The following is a 20,089-nucleotide window of genomic DNA, read 5'->3' as shown; positions in this document are numbered from 1 at the left end:
TGTGACACTGAGGGGGAGAGACGTCAGCACCTTTGGGATCAATCTGTGAAAAAATAGAAAAGTTTGTGGTTCTGTTTACACAAATGAGTCTGTGCATTAACATACTGTGTATTTCCGTCATCCACCGGGCCTCCAGCGAGTTCACTGAGAGTGTGGAGTCACCGTCTTCACTGGAGGTTGAACTCATAGGCAGCACTGCGGTACCTCAGGGAGCGGGAATGAGACACAGAGGTTTGTGTTACTAAGCTAGCTCTCTGGTGCTATATCTGCACAAAGGTTGAATAAAGCCTCCCAAGTGATTCACTCCTCCACCAGCCTTTTTTTTTTTGGGGGGGGGGGCTAATTCACACAGCTATCTGTTGCAGATTCAGTGCCACTACACCTAGACTATTTTAAGATTCCTGTGCTGAGGCTCGAACACCAAAGTGTGTTTGATGTTAGTCAAGATGAGAGAGAATCAGTGGGAAGAAACAAGAGGGGAAGTGTGATTAGTGATGTAAAGAAACAAAGACTAAACTGACAATAATACATTAATTGGTCGTGACCTGCCACTGAAAAACTCTCTGTGGAATTTACCTGTGCGCTGTCATCTTAATAATAAACGCAATTTTTAAAAAAGGGATAAAAAAAAGTAACTACCTATGTGCCTATGTGCTTTATTGATGGAAATAAAAATAAAAAAATTGACAGCAAACATAACCTTATTTTTAAAGGGATGATTCAGATTTTTTGATGTGGGGTTGTATTGGGTACCCACAGTAGATGTCGGTTGGCACGCCCCCCCCAATTTGGAGAGGTGGCAGTAGTGCCATCATGAAAGCTAACCATGAAAGCTAAACAATATACAGATTTGAAAGGGCCAGCAGCAAAATGTAATTTAGCCACCTTAAAACATCAGTAACAGCTTAAGTGACAGTTTATACTGAAAGTATTTACAGTGCTTTACCTTAATGTAAGATAGCTGACTCCAACAGGGAAGCTGATAACGGCTTCAGTTCCCCATCTATGCACTGGTCAAAGCTACCAGACTTACTTTAAGCTCACTGAACACAGAAGCTGGTGGTTTACCGCTGCTTTGATTAGTTACTTAGTTAGTGTTATTTGTTACTTTGCTGAATTCAAACTAACCCTTAAAAACACCAAAGTCACACAATAAGGCAACAAACTAACTGATTGAGGCAGCAGTAGACCAGCAGCTCCTGTGTTCAGCAATGTTCAATTACTGCTTTTTTCAGTGGAGTCTGGCTTTAAGGAGAGCAATACAACAACTTCATTTCCCTGTTGAAAATTTCTGTGTGACGTTCAAAAATGAAAAAAAAGAAGAAGAAAAATAGTGTACTCTTTAACTGATAATGATTTTCTTTTAAGTGGCTAGAGTACATATTGTTGCTGCTGCCCTCATCCACAACAGCACATTGCTTAGCTTTCATGTCAGACTTCTCCAGTCTGGGGGCGTGCTGACCACCATCTACTGTATTTAGCACACTGACCAAAGATAAATGCTGCATACAACCCCTGCTCAAAAGCTCTGAACTATCCCTGTAACACAAGGTTAAAAAAGTCCCATCAGACATTAAAGCCAGACTGCTAAAGTTCCTCTGCAGAAGCTCTAAAAGGCAAGGTAAGAAAAACAAATTTTCCAGCAATGTTGGCCAAAAGTTTATCTCCTTTGTATGAGATATTATCTCTTACATATGATATGTAGGAGATAATGTCTTACACAGAGGAGACAAAAAAATTGTTTGTTTTTCTCTTATTTCTGGGCACTTTTTATAGTTGTAAGATTTGGGGAAGTTCATACTCCAGCCAATGTTTTGTGTTTTTTTTTCTGATAGTGTTACTGTAAAGGCTCAGCAAGAAAAGGTTTGAACCTGAAAGCATGAATCTGAGACCAGGTAGGTAAAATATAAAGTCAAGGTTTACTTGAGGTCGAAAACAGGCAAAAAAAAATAAAAAATTCAAGCAGGCGGAGAAAATGGCAGGAACACTGAGGCAGAAGCACAATAGACGATCTGGCGGGGACTGAGTGCAGGTGGGTCTGTAGATATGCTATTCAGACGATGAGGTCAGATGATGGGGAATGGCAGGAACACAGGGGTTACTGCAGGGCAGGTGTGAGTGGCAGGAACTGGAGTTACACAGAAAAGCAGACAAGGAAAATATCAGACCAGGAATTGACCGACATTGTACCAGTCACATTTGTCTTCTATATGGATTATAACCCAGCTTGTATTTTTATGATTCTTGATAACATGTTTATATTTTTTGGTGTTGCATATATTTTGGATATGCAATTTATTAATAATGATGTCAAATATTTACACACTGTATATTGCCACTCTTCCCTGCTCTGTACTGCAACTGCTGAGCAACAGTTTCCCTCTGGATAAATAAAATTGTATCTTAACTTATGAAATGGTGAAGTTTCCCGGGACATACAGCTTTGCTTTACACCCTCTTTTAGCATATGATGTATCTATCAAGTGTATCTTTTTAAAAGATACTTCTCTTAAAACGACTCAGCTTTAAACTTTTTCAGTTTTGTTACGTGAGCTTAATCAGCTTCTTAGCTGTCTGATGAAATCTGCCATTGATAGTCAGTTGCAGTCCAGAAATGAAAAAAATGCTTTAGTCTACTACTGTCTGAAATCAAGGACAAATTGGTAAAAATATAACATATCATTTCGAATGTGAAATCTGCAGCCATTATTGCAATTTTGAGAGGGTAGCAACAGTAACAAAGGCCTAGGACACATGCTGTGTCTTTTCCCGCCTGGGAAAAATGTTAGATCAGGCCAGCTGTCAAGTGGACGGATGCAGGTTCAGCCTGACGTTGCTAAGCGAACCACAAATACTGCGCTCAGAGCTGAGCATTGTTTTTTAAGTGTATATTGAACAATTGTCCGTCGGACCGATGTAAAAGCCATGGGAGCCATGCACCAAAATGATCTTTTCCATATTTCCAAAGATTCATATTTTCAAAAGAAATGACAGATAGTTGGCTTTGATTGGTTGTGCCTCTTCACGACATGCGGTGTGCATGCTATAAGTTAAACCTTGTTTATCTCAAGTTGCAGCTATCGTGCCCTGAAGAAAAGGTGCTTGGGAGCAGTTGCATGCTTTGACAGTGTCCCTCTCACTTTTGAGTGGGCCTTCTGTACACCTCCATCATAGACTGTAAATTATGAGCAGAGCTACAGTGATGGCAACTTATTGGTTTTGGTTTGCATTTAACTGAGTGAGCGGATCTTTTTGTAGTGTTTTAGGTTTTTCTTCATATTTTAGAACACAGATTGGCTCATAAAGAAAACTGCAGAGAGCACAAAATTTTGCAGAAAGCGTCAGTTTTGTTTGTTGGCTGTGTGTTGCTGCTGGCTCCAGCATCTCACAGCAGCTGACACTATACACTCCAAAATTAGACATAGGCCGTGCGCTTTTACGCACGGTGCCACAATTGCTTCAATAAGAGGATCGGCCAGGATTTGATGGCTATTAACGTTCTGTATTTGGCTTCACATCCACGCAGGTTGGCTGTTACACATAGATCCCAGGTTTTAACGGTGAAATTGTTTTTTATTAAGGCAACCATTATGGGAGAATCCTGAGCTCTATCAGAACTGTTTTATTTCAAAATCCGATATAAGCTCACAACCCTCTTGATTCCCCCCTCTGACTATACATTTCGCCCATAATATCACCCAATATCAATACAATATTATTCAAAAAGCTTTGAAGAGTGAAAAATTGCGCCTATTTAAAACACAGGTTTCAATGGCGTTAAATAGCACCACTGTAACCACCTTTGGCAATTAGTGCTGGTCTTTGTGAATTAGATGGCATTTGCAGCGAGGTTTATTTGCAAAGGAAGGGGACAATATTGCACCGAATTTTTGAATATTTCCTAATTTACATAGATGGAAATTTGGACAGGCACACCCAGGATGCTGTCTGCTTTGCAGTGCACTTTGCATGCATTTCACCCTTTGCGGGTGTGGATATGGCCCCATGAGTCTATCTTTTGTTGTGGTTTATTCTGAAAAAAAAAAAAGAATAGTAGAAAAAGAAACATACAACAACTAGAGAGGCATGGTCATACCCGTCCATCCTGCGGTCCCTCCGGCCATTTTCAGCACTGTCTAACCAAGTCTGACAACACAAATTACAAAATGTAGCCCACCTCACAGACAGTAACTTCCAGCTTATAGAGAGGAGACACAAAAACAGAGCTCGGTTAAAATTAGGTGACAAACCTCCTTCTTGTGCTCACAGCTGAGCAGTGTGTGATGTGAAACGACAGGCAGGAAAGCGAGCAGGCAGGGAAATGGGCAGCTCCGGTAATGACACACACAGACTTCGCCCTGCAGGACACTTCACACCTGTGTGATATGAACTAATCGAAGCTGCAGGACATTATGTAAAAACAGGACAGAGAGGAAAAGGATAGGGCGAGGGTGGGGGTCAAGAGACAGAGAGAGGGAGGGAAAAAAATGACACTAATGCCATGTGAATAAAGAACAGAAATTAAATAGGGGTGATTAGGATATAAAAGAGAAAGTGGAATGAGATGATGATTAGCTGTAATCTAAGAAGGAGAGAATGAAGTAAGTAGTGCCCTCACGATCCCCTTTGAATGGCAGGTTCGGCCTCACAAGTGATTACACCTCTCTGAGCCCGCTTTTAGAAAGAAAGACTCAGGAGAGAGCGATAACAAGACAAAGAGGGAGTTTAGGGGGCTGAAGGAGAAATAGATACTGTGTGAGTAAGTGAGAGGAAATGAAAAAAGCAAGATTTAGAACGGCAGAGCAACAGTGATGGAAAAGAGGGTTGCTATCTGTTGCTCGACATGTTAAAGAGAGAAAATGTATGAAGTTGAGCAGAGAAAAATCAATTCACCCAAATAAAAAAATATATATATTTACCCAGTTGCCCCCAGTGGTTTCTGGTCATGCAGAGAGTTGTTGTTTGATTTGTCCAACTTTTCAGATATCTGCTTCTCAGATTTCAGCTGCCACTCAAATACAAGGGATGTTGAGAGCATCAGAGAATTACATATAAATAATTTATCACTAACATGTCTCTCCAAAAACACTGTCCTGGTTAGCCTCGATAATTTAAAGAAGAAATTAGATTTTAACTACTTTCTGCAGAAGCAGCTAAGAATTCAAAGAATTGATATGTGATTCTTTTTCCTTTTCTTTATTAATGCAATGTGATGTTTAAATGTATATAATGTACATAATTGCTTGTTGAATTGTATAATTTATGTGTTTGACCCCAGTAAGACTAGCAAATGCTAGGGCAATAGCTAAAGAGTCGACCAACACCCAGCAAACCTCTCATAGACAAAAAATATAAGAAACCAAGAAGAAGGTTTAAATTTTTCTCTATTACTTGGATTTCTCATATTTTATTTTTCCAATTAACTAATTAAAAGATACATAAAAGTTTAAATTTAGCTTTAAATCCTGTCATCCTCACTGCCAGTATCAATTCTGGTGGAGAAATGCTAAATGCATTAATAAATACAAAAATGTAGTCAAATTTGAATGTATTCAATCCGACACCAGGTTCAGACAGGAGGCAGAGGTGCACAAAGTACTTCCTGCTTCCTTCTGGCGCCAATGTTAACCTGTTGACTGTTCAGACAAGACACACTGTGCCACTGAGCTCCGTCGCCAGTTAGCAATCTGCAGTGATAGTTTCTGCGTCTGGTCTATTTATTCTGCGAGCCTCCAGCAAATTTGGCAAGAAAACATAATGTACACACACTATGTTACCCTAGGTACACACACACACACACACACACACACACACACATTAATTTCGTTTCCTCCAAGAAAAACTCACTACTATCGACATGGTCCTTATGTTGACTATTGACAGTATGTTCTGTCAGTTATCCCAGACATTTTTTTTTCTGGGAAGAGATGTTGTAGTTGAAATTTTTAATTTAACTTTTTTGTGCTGAGAGCATATCAAACCAAAGTCCTCTCACCTCCACTTTAAAATAGAAAGGAGATAGAAACTCAAAATTGTGGCAAATAAAACCAAAACTCAGAAAAAAGAAAAAACAATATATTTGTCTTTTTTTATGTGAACCAACCCTTTAAAGGAGAAGGGTGGCATTACATGATATTTTTACATGCATTCAATAAAGCTCCAGAAAAGACCAAAACGACCTTGTCCACATGTATGTTTTTTTTAAACATACCTGCCTGGTCTATGCAACCCAACAAGGTAATTTGTTCCTGATATGATGCAAATCTTTAAATATATGGTAATAAATATGTCATTTACCTTTAAAAAGGGCTTAATTTGTGTTTTTTAATAGTCTTTGAGGGTTTGTGTGCGCATCGTTATGGAAAAATGACGAGATGCACAGATAGAATAATAACGTCAGGTTAAAGTACGTGTAGCGCAATTCATTTAAAAGCATGTTGAAGCAGAAATGCTCAAACAGTGATGGAAGTGTGAGGTGAGAGGTGAATTGTGTATTAGCTGTCATTCATGCGAGAATACCGTCATTACCTTCCTGAGAAGAGCGGAGTGTATTTACTGTCACAGTGTAGGTAAAATGTCAGGTTTTAGTCTACACACACATGCGCACACCCCCCCCGTTTGCTGCCAATCGCTCCACCGTCACTTGACACGGTGATGTTATTACCTCATTACAGTGAAAAGTAGGTAACTGATCATTTCTGTCCCTGTGGGTAAAAGTGGAGGACGGGGGGAGATGGGCTTTGATGTAGAGCTGAGTTAGCGCACTTAACTCGAGCAGTGCTCAGCCTCCTGTGTGACTAATATGTATGACCGATTGCACATGTGGATGGATATGTGTAGTCCACGTATGTTTACGGCTGCATCTGAACATGAAACATACAGAGTGAAGCGATGCATGCAGCTGAAGGTTGTTTGGGGGGGCACATGTACACAATCACTGAAGAGTGAACTTTAGCCTTTAATTGTAAATTAATGTTCAAAACAAGTGGAGTGAGGTAATTGATTAAAAAGCATTTATTGTTACGATGCTGTTATGAACACGGTCCCTGATTTCACCTAGATTTTAATGACATTCTGAATGGAAACAAAAGAAAAAGAAAACAAATATGATGGATTCAGATTAGAGAATTAATACCACTGTCACTGCATTTAATAATGAGCTGATAGCCTAGCTTAGCATGGAGACTAAAGGTGGGGGGGCAGCTAGCCCAATTCTCTCCAAAGTTAACATTAATTAATTATGCCTGCCAGCATCTCTAAATCTCATTAATTAACTTGTTGTATCTCTTCGTTTGACCAGAGGCCTGTACTACAAAGCAGGATTTGAGGTTAGTGTGGTAACTTCGGGGTTAACACTGGGTTTTCATTACAACAAAGTAGGGCTGCACAAATAATCAAACATTCTTGGTAAGTTCAGACCCCAGCGAAAATCCCAACATCAGCATTTTAATAATCTTGAAGTAGAAAATGCAACATTATTATTCCCACTAAAATCGTGACTCATTTAGCAATGGCAATATTTTTTTTTAATTTCTTGTAATATTGTTATTTTTTCTCATACTGTGCAGCCCTACTGCAAAGCTGGTTCTCATTCAGTGGGATTAATAACTGTGGTAACTTATGCTAAATAGCCGACTTAAGGTTATCTTCAGGGAATCAGATCAAAACCTGTCATGACCCTAAAGACTGGCCAGTCAGATCACTGGAAAAAAAATGTCCGACCAGGATAAAAGTGCAGATGGACAGTTACAAAGTATATATTTTTATAGGTCAGCACAATCATTTTATTGTTCCAAGCTTTGTATTTCTACTGTTGTTTTTAAAGCAATTTAAAGCTTCTAACAAACAGAGAGATCGTTTACAACCTGAAAATATTAATGATGATTTCAGTTGCATTTTTAATTATGCAAAGCTGATTTTATCCCTGGAGTGATAGCTGACAGTGTGGCTATTTTTAAACTCTGATTCCATCACTGCAGCTCAGATTAACATGAGACACCTATGTGATGATCACTGGAAAGAAAACGATTATCTTTATTAGAAAAATAATCAGCCCACTGTTAATTGGTGCCTGTCATTATAAAGCACCATTTCAGATATACCTCATCAGGCATTAACTACATTCTCATTCTCTTTGGTAGCAGAAACAGTTTAAGTGGTTTTGTGTGACATATTGAGAGAAGTTTCTTCATCATCCAGTTAAACAGCAAAAAATACTCACTCTATACTGAAGTCATAATAACACCTACATGTATTCTATGCTTTGGCCTCCTTTAATACTTCTAGTGTTTCTACATCTTCTTATTCTGTTGTGAGATTACAGGGCTGTCGTTTCGTTTCACTCTGATGAATATGACTTTTTGCTATCCCTAAAATGTAACATTGTTGTAGATAATAAGTATCACTGTCTCATCTCACGTCATATAAAGTGCTTCATTCGTTGTTCTGATGATGTGACCCATAGTTAACAACGCTGCCTCTTTCACATGAAGGTGCTCGAGGCTGGATAGGGAAATCCAGAGTTATCTGAGCCACTTGCTAACCAGCTTAATGATGCCAATTTCCCAGACAGCCATTGAGAGGGTTTGTAAAGCCAGATAACAAGATGTTTAACTGGCTTCATACTGCAGGCCCCCGTGCATAAATAGAAATCTAACTCTTTGTGATTTTACAGCCCCATACCAAAATCATTACTTTGGAGGTTTTATAATGTGTATTACTAGCCATGGTGGTGGCATGGCTCTGGCTATGGTAGTGTTGGTCCACTACTACTTTCGGTTCAGACTGAAATATCTCAACATATATTGGATGAGAGGCTGTTATATTCTGTAAAGCAATCTTGTTCCCCAGAGGTTGTATACTAATAACTTTTGTTTCCTCCTGACTTTTCCCCGAGCATCACCATGAGGTTTGCAGTCTGGGTTTTGAGTGAAATCTCTTAGCAGCGTTTGGATGGATAGCTATTACATTTGGAAGGCTACTGGCATTCTTACCTCCCAGAGGATAAACTGTAATGTGCAGGAACGCCAGCAGACTAGGCATATGTCAGCCTAACTAGGGGCAGGTCCAAGGCAAGCCTGAGCCAGCCCTAACTATAAGCTTTATCAAAGAGGAAAGTCTTAAGTATACTAAATGTGGACATGGTGTCTTCCTCCTTGACTAAAAGAAGAGCATGGTAGCTGAAGGTTCTGGCTTCCATCCTACTTTTGGAGATTTAAGGAACCCCGAGTAACCGCCATTTTCAGAGCATAGTGCTCTGTTAGGATTTTTCTCTCTCTTTTTCCTATACATAATTTTGTCATCTACTGTAATCTAATTGTTCTTTACTACATCTACTGCACGTCTGTCCGTCCTGGAAGTGGGATCCCCATCAGTCGTTCTTTCTGAAGTTTCTACCATTTTTTTCCCCATTATAGGGGGTTTTGTTGGGGGAGTTTTTCCTTAGTCAATGTGAGGATCTAAGGACAGAGGGATGTCATATGCTGTAAAGACCTCTGACGCGGGTGTGATTTGTGATAATGGGCTTTAGAAATAAAATTCACTTAACTTGACTTAATGACTCAGGTAAAGCCTTAACTTGTATTAACATCATCAGGTCAAAATGTATTCTATGTTTTGGTTTTGACAAACTACTTTGAGCTTAATGCAGACTCTAAACTACGACATTAGACATGGTTAACCTGCTAAACATCAGAATGTTAACATTTTCATTGTGAACATTATAGCGTGCTGACATTAGCATTTAGCACAAAGAACTGCTGTGGCTATTTTCAGCCTCACTCAGTAGCTAAAACATGGCTGTAGACGCCTCACTTTGGACAGAGCCAGTTAGCTGTTTGCCTGTTTCTTGCCGTTATGCTCAGTTAGGCTAAATACGACCAGCAGGCGAATTTGCGAATCCTCTTACTGAGCAATAGACATCATTTAAACATCATCTCCCAGCTTTAGGCCTGTTATACATCAAGATTTATGGGCTACATATAGCCCGATTTTTGGCCATATTTTAAAAGAATCCTCAACTATATTAAAAATACACGAAAACCTGAAAATGATAATAATAATAACAATAATAATAGCTTGGATTTATATAGCGCCTTTAATGGGACCTAAGGACACTTTACAAGTACACTACATGATGATTAACAAAAGAACTACATACCCCGGCGTTCACATCATGAATGTTTATTTTTTTGTCATATACACAAATTCTGTTTACTCTTTCATCTAGGCTCAGACTTGAAGTCTACTAATCGTTCACATTTTAACCTTGAATAGCCAAAATGTAAACAGTTATGTATTAAGACATTTATGTATTAAACGTCTTTTCAATGGCTTAGTGGGCTAGGACGGTGAAGGAATGGCCAACCTTACTCTGCTTACGCTGCCTCTGTTTGGCATAACCTGACATGTTTATTCCAACCCTAACTAGTCCGTGTCCTGTTGCCTAAACTAAACCAATCCAACCAGTGAAGGCAATGAGAGGTAGTCAGTCATAGTTAGAGTAAGGCGGGTCATTCCTCACCATTCTAGGATTCACAAATTTGCATTCTGCAACCCTGCATGTAACACACAAACATGAGAGTGGTGTCAGTCTTCTTATTTGGCTCAATTCCCAAAATGTTAGACTATTTAATGTAAACACCTACTTGACCTCCTGAGCAATGTCGACTATGAATCAGTGAAGCAGTGTCCATTTTTGGGCCTGACCCAACACCTCTGGTCATCTCAGTCACCTTTTAACAGAATATTTCACTGTGGATACACAGAGGACCCCAGACATGATGCTGTTCTCATTACAGCGCCTCTGCCACGTCGCCTCCAGTCACTAACACTTGTGAATAATCCGTCTTGACTTCTGTGTCGCGATGAGTTGCTTGGCAGTTTTACATGGGTGACTGACCTGCCCTTGACCAAACCATGGCACCAGATTTCTGGAGTGCCAAGAGCTCTTCTTACTTTGTCGCTTCCTCCTCTCTCCTTAGAAAAAAAATGTTTTGACAGAGATGTCTGTCCACACATTTGGTACCCTACATTCAATATCACTGAACCAGGTGGCCCTCTTACCTGTTGTACTCTCTGCAGCATACTAAATGTGCTATCATAGCTTTGATAGGGCTCCTTGATAATGAATGAGTCACCCTGTCTGTGTCTGAATATTCATAACTAGTGGAAAAGCATCCTTTGACACTGCACACAAGTAAAACACTCTGATTAAAATATCGTAAATCCAGTAGGTGAATGGAAAATCTGTCATTCCGTTACATATTCTTTCATGCATTTACAGCAGACACAGACGGAGCACAACTCCGAGCAATAAACAGGACTACATTAGTTCCTGAGGCTTGCAGTAGCTGGACACACTCCACAATCATCTGTGCCCTACCTTCCAGTCCTCTCTCATGCTGCATGACTCATGACCTTGTTTGCTGATTGGCTCCTTGTCTGTGGTTTCCAGGACGACAACTCCATGTTTTTCCAGTTTGGTCCGTCCATCGAGCAGCAGGCCTCTGTCATGTTGAACATCATGGAGGAGTATGACTGGTACATCTTCTCCATAGTCACCACGTACTACCCCGGCCACCAGGACTTTGTCAACAAGGTAAATAAAACTATATTTAGAAACTTTGATAAAGATGTACTGTACAGCATGCACTGTACACACCTGCCTATGGGAATATAGCAGTAGGTGAGTATGCACTATCTATATACATGATATACCACTTAGTAATAGGGCTGGGCAATATGAATACTGCAAGATTTTAAGACTTTATTGTGATGCTTGATATTTTATCTTGATGTTTTGAAATCTCGTCTGAACTACTGCAGACTACTAAAATACAAAATTATTAAATGAACTACAGTTGCTATTGAGTTAAATGAAGTAGCTACTGTCAGCTTTATGAAAGCTTATGAAATACTGCCGCAATTAATTTAAATAAAATACTGTCATTATTAAGTAAATTAAAGCAGAACCATTGGTGCTTTTACTTTGGAGCAGTCTCAGGCCAGAAGTGTAGATTTTTGCTGTGAACTAGAAGCTTACGGTCTATTTCTAGCACCTTAAATGTGAAATGTATTCACTGTGAGCAAACAAACTAGCAGTCTCTGCCCCATATTTTACTAATATTAACTAGTTACACTGGTGCTCCATGATTATAAAATGCAACTAAATAGTAGCAATCTGAAGCCCTGCAGATACAAAAATACATGCATCACCTGCTCAAACAGTGTGTCTTCTTGTGTGTGTGAGACAGAGATCGCCAAAATGCGGAAGAAAGCCTCATGCCATTGCCTTAAAATATTATAAGACAATGTATACTTAATGCTTGCAATGTTGCAATTTTAAATTTCCCACATGAAACAAACCGCAATACATCAAACATATTCCATATATCTCCCACCCTTATTTGGGAAAAGGTTGAAAATTATTAAGAATATTTTCCGCTAACTGAGATAAATGTATGCTAAGATAAATGTATTCCTTTGATGAAAGCTGACTCCTGAAGCAGCAGGATACTTATTATACAGCTAATGGCCGTAAACTTTCTCAACCGTGGATTCAAATGAGAGATTCACTTCGGCTCTGGGTCCCAGTCACATTAGGTATCATTACTCTTGTCTTTTGGAGACCCATTATAAGAGGCCTGACAAATACTGTAGTTTTCATATTGTTTTCCTGTCCTTTGATAAGATATGTGTCTTATCTACATCCTTTTTCTTTATTCTGGTATTAAGCGAGGACTGTGTACAAGTGATGAAATAATCCTAACAAAAAGCAACTATTTCTGCGGGCACGATTGTCTGGGTTTAAACCATAATTTCAAGCTTTTAAAAATGATAAGGTTTGGCGGAGTCTGATGTAAGTGGGTAGTGAGTTCCATTTTCTGATTGCTTTAATGGAAAAGGCAGATTGGCCGAGCATGTCTTTTTGAATGCAGTCACTCAGTGAGGCTTCAGCCTCCTTATCTCCAGGGCTTAGAACAGACTCTTTAAAGGGGATGGTATGAGATCCTGAATAACTTTGAACATCAGACACACATCTGAAATGAATAAAAAGTTATTGAAAGTCAGCTAATCATATTTCTCAATAATATTGCTGCATGGCAGGGCCTTTCCTTTGAACAAAGTTAGAGTAACAGTCTGGTTTAAAAGAAAAATAATATATTAATTATCTAAATGGAGGTTATGAATGAGAATTTAGTGTCCATAGTTCATTAGCTTAATGCTGAATGTATATAATGTATAGACTCTCTTATCAAATGGTAAGGTCACTGTCCCTACAAACTGTATATTTGCAAAATATCTAAAAATATTATGAAAACAAAAGACTCAAAGCCCCAATGAATTTAGCGGCGAGAAAAGCTATACAGTTATAACAAGCATCATAAATCTTTTCCTGTCCTCTCTCAAGCAAATATCAAACACACATAGATTCAAGGTTTCTTTTTCTTCCTTCCAATACAAAGAAATGAAGCGTTGTAATGGGATATACTTCACACAAAACGCTTTGTTTAAGGAACAGCTTTTACTCTCTTACCCTGGAACACAAAATAAAAACAAAACTTGATACCATCTTGCAATGGGAATGCAATAGCCACAATGCCAAATTGGTTTGTATGGTGCAGGGATGCATGATTTTGGATTTTTTTTGCCGATATCTGACATGCTGGTAAATAACTTACGATAACCGATAGCCGATAACCAATGCTGATATCAATATTGATATATGTTTTTTCCCCTCACCTAATTTTAGTGATCATTAACTCTCTTATGCATTGTCTTATCGTGATGGCCCACCAGCAGATGGAGACATTAAATACAGTGCTTTTCAATGTATGTTTTATTCATTCATAAAAAACGAAAAATACTTTAACTTAGGGTTGATGCTTTGTACATTTTTACTTTGTCAATTAAGAAAATAAATAAATTCAAGAATCATGATGTCATATCAGCAGAAATCAGCATATCTCATTTTTAAAGCCAGTATCAGCCGATGTTGTTGGCGTGCACATATTATCGTGCATCCCTTGTATGGTGCAATGGAACTTATGACATGAGAGAAGTGAGTCTGGTAAACAGGTGAACCGTGCCACATTTGTTCAGTGTGCTCAAGATTGTGTTGGATCATGGATCAGTAGACGGGAGTCAATATTTAAACTGAGATACAGCAATCCATAGCTTAAAACCGGTATGGGCCAGGGCCACGTAAGCGGGGGGGGGTACTTCCAGTGCCCTTGCTTGGACCACGCTCATCTCTGAAATCAGCTTTCATCTTGATCTGAACTGCACGCCTGTAAATCTTGTTGACTGTATCTTGCATGGTTATGACAATATCATTTTTACAAAATCTGACCACAGGCAGAAATATAAACACCTAGCAACTTGAGTACTAAGTAGTCAAAACGACTTCTGCGTTAGTTCCCGCTACAATAGGTGTCAACAGGACCACATTTCGCCTTGATGACACTCACAAGCACAAATTTACAAGGTGAAAAAAATATTATATATATGAGTTAGTTAGTGATCTACAATACCAAAAATCACATCTTGTTTCCTTTGTGAGTATAAGGATATAGCCTTAAGATTTGGGAAAAGAGATTACCTAATCTTGTCTTTGGTATTTTTTTTTTTTTTTCCCAAAAATCGACCGCTGCATCCTACTCTCTAGAGACGTGTAAAGACAGAACAGTTTTGCAATCTGGGAGCTGGAGGAGGAGACATCTCAGTCAATTTTGTTCCAGTATCTCTTCTGAAAAAATCTACTGTATGTGTGCAGCCTACACGTTTTAAAATCACATCTCCCGTTCCCATCCAGGTCCGCAGTACCATCGATAACAGCTTCGTGGGCTGGGAGCTAGAAGAAGTCTTCCTACTGGACATGTCAGTGGACGATGGAGATTCCAAGATTCAGAACCAGCTGAAGAAACTGCAGAGTCCCGTTATCCTGCTCTACTGCACTAAGGAGGAGGCGAGCACTATCTTTGAGGTGGCCCATTCTGTGGGCCTTACAGGTTATGGCTTCACCTGGATCGTGCCGTCGCTGGTGGCTGGAGATGCAGACCACGTTCCTTCTGTCTTCCCTACAGGTACACCCAAACACCAGGGGCCAGTTTCATACACTCTGACTTTGGCTTAGGTCTGACTGCTAGACTTCAGACAGACTAAATTCATTTGTTGCACAAAGCAGTCTAGTTTTTGGCTATCTTAAAGGGCACTTATTATGCTTTTCCCTAACTTTAAGTCATATATTATGCTACAATGTCAGATTTTCATATTAAATGTGGCCAAAGTGTCAGCTCTGTTTTACTCTTTTCATGCTTCCACGCTGGTGATAGCCCTGGCTGGACGCGTTAGTTTTTGGATTGTCCGTCCCATTTTCATCGACACAATATTTCAGAAAGGCTGTGAGGGAATTTCTTCGAATGTTACGCAAACATCCACTTCGACACACGAATGAACTGATTATTTTTTGGTGGTCAAAGGTTAAAGATCAAGGTCACTGTGACCATGTCTGTCTCATTCAACACGTTGAGGGAATTTTCTCAAATTTGGCACAAACCTTCACTTGGACAAAATAATGAAGTGATTAGATTTCAGCGCTCAAACATCAAGGGTCAATGTCATTTTGACTTTGCAAAATATATTTATGGCTATAACTCAAGAATTCATAAGCTGATTATGACAAAATTTCACACAAATTTCTAACAGGATAAAATGTGACATTTCATATACATATAGACAAAGATCAGCTTCACTGTTAAAATGTTCTGCAAAAGCTCTTCACAGCATCATATCTCAGGAACAGAAGAGGAGACATTTGTTCAGACACCTTGAAACTATGCTGATTGTATAGATCTGTGCTGCTGGGCTGAAGATGTTTGTGAAGTATCCATGTTGTCATAGACATGAATATAAACTGTAAGTACAACTTGACTGGTTAGCAGCAGCGCACAACCGCATGGTAGAATTCATTTAGTGTGTCTAGTCAGCGGATTGTCACAAAAGAGACATGGCTCTTTTCATCCACAATTAACATGGGGGTTGGCTGGCTAACTTTTTTACGCTTAAAATGAGTGTAAAGTAAGCCATGTTTTAAGAAACTGTCTTAATTAATATAACAGCAAAATGAAGACTGCCCTAACACTTGAAACAAGTCTAAAACCTCTTTTGTGAAACTGGCCCCAGATCAGCAAGAGGTTAATATTACCTTTTCAGGGTTTGAACAGAGATCTCATTTTCTCAAAATGTCATACCAGTGTTGCTGACTGAAAAATGCAGCTAAGTGGGGTTTTGCAGAGAAAGCTCATTAAGTGCCACATGTCAAATTTTACACATTAGGTCACACTTTCCAAAATAATTATGATACTTTGTTTTGAATCATAGTGTAAACAAATAACACAAAAACATTTCTCTCCCCTCTCTCTCTCCCACTTTCAATCACTGGTATTATACTATACTTGACTGGTAATGATCATCCTTGCAGTGATTTTTCCAGAGGTCATCCAGAAACACACCCTTGACAGCTTCAGTGGCATGGTGTGATGATCTGGAGTGATGAGGTGTGGAAGGCTGTTATAGCTGCAGTTCTACAGTATAGCTTTAACAGAGTGCAGCTTTGGTGCCCTCTTCACGCTTTGTGCCATCACGCATTTCCTTTTTAACTGTAGAGCAATCCAGACGGTTCCCTTCAAAATCCAAATCCAACGCAGGGTACATGATGTAAAATGTAACGTTGATGCTGCCAGAGATGCTCGTTTCTTCACAGTAGTTGTACTTCTTTCTTTGCATTTTGTTTTACACAGTTAGCAGAGAAAACAAAACACTATCGGCTTCTTGTTTTGGTTGTGCAATGGCTGCCACATTTGCTATTTAGATCTCTGGTACAAATAGCATTTTTGGTTACGAGCTTCTGTGTGCTAACAGCATCTGTCTTTTTTTTTAAATATAAGGAACAGAAGACACTGGTTTCGTAGTGGTTCTCGGTGTCAGCACATACCCTGAGTTTAAAGTAATGATCTTGAAGAATTGTATTTACATAAATGTCTGTTAGGTAGTGATTGAGCCTATGGCCTACCGATGCTTTGCAGTATTAAGAACTTTGTGTCTGTGGCAACATTCCCAAGAAAAGTCATGAGAGGGAAACACTCATTAATAAGCAGCCTACACCAAATAAGACACACTGTCAGTGCTGTGGTAACCCTTTCATCTCGCCAGCTGCAGGGCTCATGGATCAAACTGATTTAAATACTCTCACCAGCTTGGTGTCAAGCCTCAAAGTCTGCCAACAAACACACCACACTTACAGCTTTTTGCTAAAGGTGCCGTCAAACAGAGCAAAACTGAGATCTTCAATATTGTAACTTTTCAGGATCACTATCAGGATTCTCTGGTTAAAATGTGTAGGATCCTAAATCATGATGTTTTTTTTGAGACATTAGAGAATACTTTAGTTTGATTATGCAACAAGACTATCAGTCAGCATATCAGTATATTATACCATTGCCTCATACGAATATGATTTTTAAGTTTTTTGTATTTAGGCATATACAGTGCAACTTGAGTGAAGAATCCAACTTTTGCTGGCTGTAATTTACTGACCTCATCTAATCTGCAGACAGAGGTTCAGAGGTCAAATGTTAAAACCAGAGGGGCCAGATCCAAACTAATTTAAGCAACTCCTCTGCTTCAGTGTTGTAGAGCAAGACACTAAAATGTGTATAACATTATTCTGTGGTTAAGTTTTCAAAAGCTTTGTATTTAAATGTGGGAACAAGTGGCAGATGGGCTTGTTTGCATATATGCAAATGCTCTCCTTGCGTATTTGCACTATGCTGTTCCAGTCAGTGGTCGGGTGCATACTGATTTCTGTTAACCTCAGGTAGGTGAGTTTACAATTTGTTTGGGAGTTCATTTGGCCGAAAGTCTTAATTTTATTTATTCTGCAATATCTCACATGAATGTGAGCCAAATGCGGGCTGACAAGCTTTTCTTTTATATCGTGGCCATCAGTTCTAATAATAGTCTGAGCTTTGGCCTCTCTGGAGTCCATCATTAAGAGAATTCCCAGTGATGTTGTTTTGAAAATATCTCTCCAGGGAATCGGGTCAGGCAGGAAAGAGACCCCTTTGTCATTTTGCTGTGGCTCTCTCATGCACCCCTCCCCACACAAAGCATGTTTATTTGAGGCTTTTTCTCCTGTAGTTCCACATTTAACGTGTGTGAAAGCCGCAACAACACCAAGGCTGCCTGAAAATGCAGGTTTGCCTTTTTCCAACAGATTTACAGTGCAGGTTTCAAATGTGAACGAGTAATCCTCACCAGACATGGAAAATAACCCCAAAGCACAGTTGTTTATGAGTGTGAGAAATGGATGCTGACATCTGATAGCCAGCAGTTCCTCATGCTCGGAAAGCCAAGCATGACAAAATGTGCTGAAGGATGACCACAGTCTCGACCAACACTCATATTCAGCTATTTTTTTTTCCACACGATTTCAACCTGTGTGAGCATTTATTTCATAAAAATAGCAAAGTAAACAGCTCCACACTGGCTTGGACCAAATTAAGATACTGCAGGTATGATTGCCCTCTTGATTTTCTCTCAGTGTTTTGCCACTTTGCAGCCTCCTCGAAAATGCTTTCATTTTTGTATTTATTTCCCCCCTCAGGCTATTTTTCATTGCACTCTGCCTGCCTGTTTGTATCCTCCCTCTCTTTCTCACACTTTCCTTTTTTTTTTTAACTTTCTCCATATTTCTTTCTACACCTTCTTTTTCCTCCTGCTCTCCATACATCCCTTCCCTCTCACCTCACTCCATCTCTCTTTCTTTCTTTCCCAGGGCTTATCTCGGTGTCATATGACGAATGGGACTACAACATCGAGGCCAGGGTACGTGATGCAGTGGCTGTCATTGCCACGGCGACCTCCACCATGATCCTGGACCGGGGACCGCACACCCTGCTAAAGTCAAGCTGCCTCGGGACACCTGACAAAAAGAGCTCCAACACTGGCCATTCCAAGGAAATACTGAAGTGAGTCAATGATTGGGGGATGGGCAGCTGGGGGAAAACAGGGGGCAGTGGCTGCGATAGACAAATCCAGAAACAAGTAATGTAGACTGTAGACTGAAAATGTGTAAGCAAAATCAAGTCACTTAACAGTGTTTTCCAGTCGTAGTTTACCAAATGAAACTCATCACAGCAGGTCTGTCTAACGCTGGATTTCCTTGCAAGCTTAAGTTTTGCACAGTAGTTAAAGTGTTTGGAGGTTGCTGCCTTTTTTTTTAACATTTACAAAACACATGCAAATGTGTATGGAATGGATTTAAATTTGTGTTTATGCACGCCCAACTAACTAGCCTACTACCTGTAGTAGTAACCTAGCATTATCTTAACCCAGTCTTACTTACAACTCGTCAAATACCAACGCTTTGGCGTCAGATACTGGCGCACTGGGTGGTTTCATGTTTTTTATGTTTTGAGCAACTGCCATTGTATAAAAAAGGAAGAAAGTCAGCATAAGGTAGGTAGAAGGGGAGGTGGAATCGGTCAAACAAACAGCTTATTTAAACACCATTCAGTTCACTGCATAGTATGCCAGTATATCTTGTATGCTAGGCTAGTGACATATGTCACGTGACGCTGCGTGATGTTAGTAACAAACTTAAATAATTTCAAGCCAAACCATGATGTTTTTTCTAAACCTATCCATGTACGTTTTTAGCCCGAACCTAAGGAGGTAAACCCAAAAAATGAAGTAAATCTATGTTGGAAGATAATGGAGAATAAAGACTGTCTGCATTTAAGGAGCCAAAACTGTACATTTCATGCCAAAATGGTTGTTCATTTTGAAAAGACACAATGCATGTTACAGCCATAAATTGACAATCTTAGCATCCAAAACTGACACTGGAGGCATATCCAGGGTGTCATAGTTTGACTGGTAGGGTCACTGACTAAGCATCAGTATTTGACAACTTTGGAGTGAGAATGCGTTGGTTAATCCCATGAATAATAGAGCTGTGTACAATGGCCATTCCTCCACATCCATGGAAGCAAGTTCAGAGCAAGTGCACTGACATTTCCTTAAA

At 39.5% G+C, this 20,089-nt stretch overlaps 1 protein-coding gene across 4 annotated transcripts in view; it reads left to right on the top strand.

Moving 5' to 3' along the window:
* grin2bb (glutamate receptor, ionotropic, N-methyl D-aspartate 2B, genome duplicate b) overlaps positions 1-20,089 on the top strand; it is a 125,896-nt gene that overhangs the window by 56,578 nt on the left and 49,229 nt on the right. For all 4 annotated transcript variants that reach the window (XM_088075498.1, XM_088075500.1, XM_088075497.1 and 1 more), the window contains 3 exons: positions 11,456-11,599; positions 14,816-15,086; positions 18,839-19,031. In XM_088075498.1, the coding sequence (XP_087931624.1) occupies positions 11,456-11,599; positions 14,816-15,086; positions 18,839-19,031 (608 nt within the window). The remainder of the gene's footprint in view (positions 1-11,455; positions 11,600-14,815; positions 15,087-18,838; positions 19,032-20,089) is intronic.

This window comes from Plectropomus leopardus, chromosome 3 (genome assembly GCF_026936395.1).
Source record: "Plectropomus leopardus strain MGB_pleo_1.0 chromosome 3, ASM2693639v1, whole genome shotgun sequence".
Lineage (NCBI taxonomy): Eukaryota > Metazoa > Chordata > Actinopteri > Perciformes > Serranidae > Plectropomus > Plectropomus leopardus.
Note: the sequence above shows the minus strand (reverse complement) of the source record. Positions and strands in the feature narration are given on the sequence as shown.